This window comes from Lissotriton helveticus, chromosome 3_1 (genome assembly GCF_964261635.1).
Source record: "Lissotriton helveticus chromosome 3_1, aLisHel1.1, whole genome shotgun sequence".
NCBI classification, from domain to species: Eukaryota; Metazoa; Chordata; class Amphibia; order Caudata; family Salamandridae; genus Lissotriton; species Lissotriton helveticus.
The window spans coordinates 707,824,922-707,833,839 of NC_136061.1; the positions used below are offsets into that span (position 1 = coordinate 707,824,922).

Genomic DNA, 8,918 nt, shown 5'->3' on the forward strand with positions numbered 1-8,918 from the left:
GGCAGCGCACAGGTAAGTGTTATTTATTTTCGCTTCATTCCCTCCACCGGTGTTAAGGAGCAGCCGCTACTGAAAGTATTAGGGCTTGTTTATTGAGAAAGGCAATATATTGTGCTGTTACTGGTGGTACTATAAAGCGTGGAGATAAAGTAAAGGGCAGTAAAACAAGAAAATAACATGCTCCCGACAAGTACGCTTGAAATGGGTGCAGATATAGCAAGATTAGGGGCCAGATGTATCAAAGGGTTTTACCCATTCTGTGTCTATGGGAAAATGTTTTCATACATATGGCCCTAGGTAATGGGGACGGAAAAACCGAAGAAGCACAGCATATGCCGTGTACAGGCAAAACTTAAACCCGGGCCCTTGTGACAGTGTTTTAAATCAATCCGTCCGCATGAGAACATGTCAAACGTTTTAAAAGTTCACCGGTATTTCTGTGCACATTAGACAAATGCAATTATGTCATTGGGAATGCAGCACAAAAGGAGCCTGATAAAATTGGAAAAACCTGTGGAGATACAAAATCATTCTCAGATGGATTCAGACACTTCCTGCCACTCTGCAGATGCCATAGAGCTGCAAGCCACTCTCCCAGGGGAGATGATCCACCTGGGAGGGGAGTGGGCCAAGACAGATGTGTAGGAAGCGGTCTGGAGCCCACACGCTAACACTGTCTTAAAAGGTAGGAGATGTGCCGGCGAAATCATAACAATGGGATGTTCGGCTTCTATTTTTTAATTTGAAACAACATGGAAAGCCATTTTACACCATTTCTGCTTCATCTTTGTAGACAATATGGAAGAATTCTAGTTTATAGTCAAGTATAGGGCCAATCCTGAAACCCTGCCCATAATCTGCACTAGTACTGGGTCAAAAGGTGAATGCATGAAGATATCATAAGCAGGCCTCTTTGCAAGCTATGTATTACCAAAGCACCATCTTAACCAGAAGAAGTTAAGCACAAGAAGATGCTCTGTTAGGCATTAAAAATAATTACTTTGGTAAGCCTAGGCATCGAGGCTATTGACACATCCCTACAAGAGATCCAGCAAAGTGAGTATGTGTGAACTAGGTAGCACCCATTAGGTCTTTACAGCAGCCCCACACAGTGTTTCAGGTAACTTACTTTAAACCCTGCCATTTCTTTGTTGGTGAATATTATTTTTAATTTGCCAATGAGTAAGAGATCGTGAAAAATACCAATAAGGATCATGGCATTGATGATTCAGTGCAACAATTTTAACATGCAATGCAACTTATAGTTGCACAGCAGCCCACCACATGCTGCTACAATAGAACAGATTACTTTCTGAGGCCTGTCAGTACATCTCTATGTACTTTTCAACTGGTCACAAGTGACCATCTATCAGATACCAAGAAAAAGTTGCCAAAATAGATTAGAAGCAATGAGGTTGAAAGGATGCTGAATTTGAGGATGACAGAGAAGCTCAATGGCACCTGTATACCACTCAGATGACAAACGCGCTCTACAAATTCTCATAAGATAAGATCATAACAATGGTGCTGGAAAAGGTGCCAAAGTGACCAGAAGCATGAGGGACCAGAGTTGGGAAGCAGGGAGGGAATGGCCATAGCGGGCACATGGGGCATTTACCCAGTAGGCTGCAAGGGTGGGGGCCAGTTTTGGAACCCTGGGGGGCCGTTTTTGTTACCGGGGGGCGGTTTTGCAGCATAGCTGCAGTATCATCCCTTTGTAACAAAAGCAGATGCAGTGTTTAGCACACACATCCCACCTTCCCCCCACCCCACCCCGCGGCTGGTCCAACTAAATTGCCAGGGCCGGTTTGAATTCGCAGACCGGCCCTGTTGGGAAGGACATGGTTAGGGTATTAAGTGGGAACCAAAAAAGTGTGTGTGTGTGTGGGGAGGGGGGAGACACTCTAAAAAGTCTAATTGAGGGTGTGGTTTAAATAGATCAACCAAATCCTAAACATGTGCTCTAATGGCAGAGTTCTTAACGTTTCCAGCTCCATGAGAGAATAGTTCATCCAATCCTTTTTTTTTCATTGCATACGGGTCCCTTTAGTGTATTAGTGTCATTGTAGAATAAAGACTACAGGTTCCAAAATGCAAAGTGAAAAGATGAGCTGCTCATTCACAAAATCAGGAAACTTGATAGCTCGGTAGGTTTAAGAACTAGTGTATATTTTTCCACTATCTTATGTAAATGAAAAAAGTAACGACATCACACATTTCTGTACCATTCTGATCTATAAAAAAATAATTACTACTGCCCCTTACCCAAACACCGAGACCCATGTTTGGTTACTGAGGACTTATTTAACTTTTGTAAAAAACTGCTCCTGTTCAAGGAATAAAGTAAGGTTTGCAGTGCAGTCAGTAGCGGACCGTCCCCTGCCAGAGGGGCGGGCCAGAAGAGGAGGGAACTGGGGAGCAGGGGAATCGGGGTACAAAATAATAATCATTTTTAAAAATTACTTACCTGATCCCTGCCGCCGTCCGCTGCATCGAGCTCTTCTGGGCACCTGCACCCAGAATGCACTGCGGCCAATCCTGACACTGCATGAACGCAGCGTCAGGATTGGCCTGAGCGCTGGGACTTTGCACTCCCAGACATACTGGGAGCCTGTGCCTGCTTTCTCCAGCCCCAGCAATGCAGGTGGAGCTGGAGAAAGCTTCACTGCACATGAGGGTTTGGCTGGCCTGAAATGGCCAGCCAAACCCTCATGCGCAGAGAAGGGACCAGCGAGTGCACTACCACTCCCCCTGGACCCGCCCCAGACTTATCAGAGTCCTGGCGGGCGGGTCTAAGGGGATTAAAATTAAACAATAATAATACAGGTTTAAAACCCGTTTTATTATCGTTAGATTTTTTGGGTGGTGGCGGCGCTCCTCTGCCCTAATGGAGGCGCCGCCGCTGAATGCAGTCGTTTTCATACCAACCCAAAATTCATAAATGGTTATTCTGAAAACCCGAGTTGTACCACAAGAGCTTCAACACAGCACTCATTTTACAGGTGTATGGTTTGAAATAGGAGCATTAGTAGGAGGTTTCTTCTCTCAACCACTCCGTCTCTTAAATCACCCCTAACATGAGTGAAAGGCTGTTAAGGAATTTGGGGCTTGTCTGATTACAAACTTCAGAAAGGAATCATGGTTGCTAGAGAGCTGGGTATGTTTTTTATTCCAGGTGTTTGCACAGTGCGATCCTCTCAATCAGGTGTAGCAAACGGAAAACAAGAGGTCACAACAGCAACTGGTGGTGGCCCCTAAATGCCATCTGTGCTTTTATCATTGGCAACCTCGGCATCAAAGCAGGGCATGAAAACTGGGGCTTCATTAGAAAAAGGTGAAGAATTGCAACCATTATACAGGAGGTGGGTTAGAAGGAAAATGCGATTTGGCAGCTGTGGTTGGCAAAGTGGAAGATCACAGTCATGCTGCTGGTGGTTGTGAATGGTCTCGCTCCCAAATAGCATAAACACTCCAACATTTGATGGGGAATAAGCCATATTGGCATTTCATTATTTAGTATCAGTTCTCATTTTCCAAGTATGTTTTATAGACTTGATAGGACTGTCTGCTTCTGCCATGTCAGTGTTTGATTTGCTGTAAGACAATATGGACAGAAGAGGAAACAGGAGGAGAGCGGGCAAGCAACCAACATGGGAGGAGGGTTGGAAGACCTCTCATAGTGCAAGGCAAGGGTGCGGGGTGAAGAAGAAGTTAGAGTAAACAGGTGTTTATAGCAGTAACATGTGGGAAGAGTGCAGAGGAGGAGAGAAGACAGCATACAGATGCACTTGTATGGGGTGCTCGTTAGCAAATGAGAAAACATTGTCAAAGTCAATTGAATGCACATAGGTAAAACCTATGGGCTTTGCCAATGCTTTTTTAAATTATTTATTTGTCCTGTCTCAAGAGTTTCTGAAAATCTTGAGGTCCAACTGGCTTATCTTCTCTGTGTCTGCTACTTTTTGTGCACCTTTTATAAACAAGAAAATAAAACGAAGCTTTACTCAGACCATCACATATACATCATTTGTAGATGCTTGGGAGGCTTTCTGAAGCATATCCATGATCTAAGAACAAGAGTGGCAATCACGGTTACCCACCTACAAATGGTTAGAGACTTACACAAAACACCTAAAAGAGTTACCACCAACATCTATTTTAGGATGCAGGTCACAGGACTGAAAGATGGCGAGTGCAAATCAACCAACAGTCCTTCCAAACCAGTACCATTAAACTGAAGACGAGGACCACATATTATTTACAGCGCATGGAGAGAGCAAACAAATAATAACATGGACTGGAAAAGGTTTCCAGATTTCTCCTGGTAACCACAAAGCAGATTTCCAATACAGGGCTGTTAATTAATAAACCATTATTTTAATGAGACTTAATTCATGAGGTCAGCTGGAACTACAACTCCCAGAGTGCACTGCTGTTCAACAGAAATTAAAGTTTTGAATATTTCTTACATTGTGACATTGTGCCATATGGCAACTTTAATTATGAAGAGTGGTGACAACGAGTTATCATTGCTGCGGGCAAACTAGTTTACTGATTGTACATGGAGAACGTTTATCGCAACTGCAATACAAAAGACGAATTCCGTACAAACGATTGCTCACTTTTTCTGACTCCTGGTGGAGCATTTCTGTTCTTCGTTGCAGTTTCATCGGTAGAAATGCAGAGCCTGAGCTGTAAATGCTCTACTATTTTAGGTGAACACCAGGACAGAGATGTTAAACGGCAGCGCCGACCTCCTTAAACAAGGCTGATACCAACTGTATTAGTAGAGAGGCAGAATTTGGTTTCAGATACCAATGGGCCTTGTAAAGTACATCCCATGCGAAGGCGGGCTACACCGGAGGTGTTGCATGTCTGTTACCTCATGAGAGCAGTGAGGAATGACAGATTAAAGGAAGCATGGGAAGCGTGGCACAGGGATGGAGCATGTGAATTTTGTTTGTGTTAGAACAGCACGAGTGGGAATGGTGAAAGCTTTTTTGGACTTTCATGTATTTAGAACACTATAAAACAAATGCTTTTCTAGGAATTGTAAAGGGATAAGCAGAGAGATGAGAGCGTCCGCCTGGCAGAATGCACATTACCTTGTATTTGTGGAAGCCGCCAAGCTGTTCCACGGTGATATATTGATGCTTAAACATCTTGCTGTTTGCCTGTGATGCTCATGTAAAGCGCTCAAATAGGGATTGCGCTACACAAATGACATTACCTGTGCGGAAACAATAAGAATCTGTAGGAAGAGACGCAAGGGAAATCGAGCTGCTGCCAGGGGCTGAGGGGAAAAGCAGGGGTGCTGACGTGCTTGCTCAGAAAGACATTTGGCAAGGATGAAAAGGATTACTAGGGCCCTGGGATACTGATAAGAAGAACACATGAAGAGCAACAGAAAATGCATTCTACAACCAATAGAAATGAAGGAAAAGTAAGTGGCAAGCATACCAACCACTGAAAAGCAAGGGCAGGATGTAAGCCCCTTTTAAAATTAATATTAACAATAGAATTCACAAGCGCTGTGCACGTGAAACCTAAAAATAAAGGTAGAAAAATGGTATCTAGGAGACGGGTAAAGAGTTTCAGAAGATCAAACATTGAAGAATAATGACACCACTTGTCCAAAGAAGACCAAACAAAACAGCAATGGACAAATGCATTGGCTTTATGCATACAGCGTTGAACAATTCATGCCTGCTGATCACTTGATTTGGATAGGCAACAGTGCACTGAAGAAAAGCTGATCCAACACAATCTATCTTTTTTCAATCTGACTGGAGTGCATTTTGATTTGCAAAGACGCCAAAATCCCATCTGCAAGTGAAGTCAAATGGAGGAGCTTGTGCTGAGGCTGCCCTCCTCTTCAGTGAACTGACAAAGCAGGCTAAGCATCCAATTCGAATAGCAGATATAAGACGACATTCTCATTACTGACTTTCAACCGGTTAGAAGTGGACTCTGTATTTAGATAATTGTGCTGGGAAGCCAGTCAAAATGGTTCGAGCATCCCAAGCAGTGACTGTCCCTCAAAGGGTGAGGGGATTTGAAATCTTGCAACTGTGTGCTGTGTACTGCACAGTACCACAGATTACAACCTTGGTATTTTTTTCCATCCAAGAAAACAAACCCCTGAATAGGCAGTTTCAATCATCTCTTGGCTTAATGAGCCTGTTTTAAAGGTATTGTTTGAGAGCTAAAGACCTCCACCTGAGGGTCGCAGGTGGTCAATTACGTACCTGTACATCGAGATAGCTTGTGAGTTATCTCACCATTATTAATATTCCCTGAAAATTGTGAGCACCGAAAGATCTATGCAGCAGGTGACTTAACCTAAAGAATATTTTAAAAAGCATTGAATTTGAGAGCAATTAAGTAAACCAGAATAGATTTACAGTCCCTTTTTAACACCCAGCTTTTTGGCTAAAACTCAAACAACAGACGGCTCACTCAAAGGGTAGTACCAGACCCATTACGGTGGTATTTTGCTATTCAACAAACAACAGTGTCTCAAAAATGTAACAAAAATATATTTTTATCTCGGTTTCTATTGGATGGTCGTTGATTTTGTAATATTGAAAAAAAGACAAAGAGCATTTCTTTAAGTCAGTTGCAAGCCGAAATGCAAAGGGTTAGCATGTTTTAACATTTATATGATATAAGAATCTATTAACTGAGAAATTTTGAACACTTATGACAATTTTTTTCAGATAAAAGAGAACATGTTCCTTTGAGAACCTTATGATCACAGCTCTTAATCTGAAAACATTTTAATATAGGAAATTTTAGTTCTCCTTTTGATTAAATAAATATGTATTTTAATACATAAACAAATTAAGTAGAGTGAAGAGGTGCTGTAGAGCACAGGCTAACCCTGCTCTGACACAGAACTTTACACAAGCTATACAGCCCAACTCGACCGGGTCAATCTAAGAACCCTTCCATCGACTAAAGGATAAAAGAACAATTTTGCTTGAAAGAACTCTCATCCACCTCCTTGGTGGCATGCTTTGTCATTGAGGTATTTCCATTTTGTTGCAGAACGGAGAGTGCTATAGCCTGATAGTGAATAGGGATATGGTTGCTCTTTAAAAACACCTGCCTGGTAGTCCTAACATTCGAATCTGGGTGCCAGTGTTATTATTAAAACTAGAAAAAGATAGGAAGTCCTGGGCTCTAGTTACACTGGCAGGATATCATGTTGACCACCCAGGAGATGTTAGAATTGTTGAATTGTCTGAGTTGCCAGCGGTGGTCGGCCCCCAGATCCACACTCTTGGTAACTTTTCTCATTGGTCAGACTCTCCAAATAGTTGATTTAGGTGTGCTTAATGTATGTATGGTAAATTCACCAGTTAAATCATCATTATGGAATAGATGTGGATTGTGGTACTATGATCAATCTGACAAAAGCCAAAAGCATGTGGTAACATAAGTGGCAGAAACATGTTGACCCTAAGAGGAAGTAGCGGTAACTAGAGCCCTGGGACTTCCTAACCATTCTCATTTTTCATCATACCGGCTGTTTCCCAGATTAACATGTTATGGATACCAGACAGGTATTTTCAAAGAATAACCCTACCCCCACTTACTACCCTATTCCTTTTCCAACAAAGTGCTAATGTGCATCTCACAGGTTATAGCACGCCCCGTTCTGCAAAGAAATGGGAAGAAGCATGGCACCAAGGGGTGCCACTGGTGGGTGAGAGTTCTTTAAAGGAAAGGGATTCTTTTCTCTGTATGTATTTTTATAATCAGACATGTTTATTATATATAAAATGTGATTGTAACACTAATTTTTGTGATATTTTAGGTTTAAGAAAAATAAATGTATAAATTGACTGTCAGACTCTGCTTTCCGTGACTTCCTCCTCATGTGTTCACCCTTTTCCACTTGTGCCCTTGACCCCCAATGTATGGGTTCCCGAAGTAAATTTCTATCTTTTCACGCACTGTAGAGAATGTCCACATAAAATAACACAGATATCGCTATTGATTGTGTATCCAATGGATTTGCTCCAGAAATGCAAGCACACACACCCATAAGTTCACAATGTTTATATTATTTCCCGACATTTTAACATGTATGCCCTTGACGGTGGAGAAAGTACAAGTAAGTGCACCAATGTATCCAATCTTTACATTATTTAAATGAAATGTTTTGTAGGAGAGGTAAATGTGAGAAAATGCACTTTAAAGGAAAGAATTGCATTTAATCATAGACTTGTATATTGCATTCCTTGCTTACAGTTTGCACATGAATGGTTAGGAAAATAGGTATAAACAACCAGTTTACTTGAATATGTTAACAAGCATAATTTGCGAAATGTAATTTAGACTGGACTAGTGGAGGAATGTACATGAGAACAGAACACTTGCACGTTACACACACAATTAAATGTATGTACCACAATATAGTGTGTATAGCCATCATTTATCATCTTTGGGAATCAGCTAAAAACCAATTAGAAATAGACATGCAAAGAGACACACAGACGAGGATACAAGTGCACAAAAGAACAAATGGTTGTAATTACCCAATTTCACCTCCCACTACAAGGTTCTCAATCCTACCTGTGTGTTTCCTGCTGTGCATCTGTAGGTGTGAGAGTTTGAAGTATCTCTTATTGCAGCCAGGGTAGGCGCACATAAATGGCCGCTTTTCATTTGTCTCGGTGGCTGATCTGACAATTGTTGGAGGCACTCCCGGCACCCGTCGAAACTCCTGAAAAAAGAGCCTATTGATTGTTTTCTGCTTTAAAGTTTTCTCCAACATAAAATGACTTTTTCAGTAGCCTCTTATAATACAGCACGTTATGTAACACCGTTGTTATTTACTGCAGAAAAGAGTCTAAGATTTAGAAATGTGTCCAGAGGTTGCCCTTTGTTGATTACTCTACCAAGGGGGG

The 8,918-nt window shown here is 41.8% G+C and overlaps 1 protein-coding gene across 6 annotated transcripts in view; it reads right to left on the reverse strand.

The window, feature by feature from the left end:
• The window catches only part of WT1 (WT1 transcription factor), a 293,498-nt gene that overhangs the window by 21,928 nt on the left and 262,652 nt on the right, over window positions 1–8,918 (reverse strand). For all 6 annotated transcript variants that reach the window (XM_078680844.1, XM_078680845.1, XM_078680843.1 and 3 more), the window contains one exon: window positions 8,584–8,734. In XM_078680844.1, the coding sequence (XP_078536970.1) occupies window positions 8,584–8,734 (151 nt within the window). The remainder of the gene's footprint in view (window positions 1–8,583; window positions 8,735–8,918) is intronic.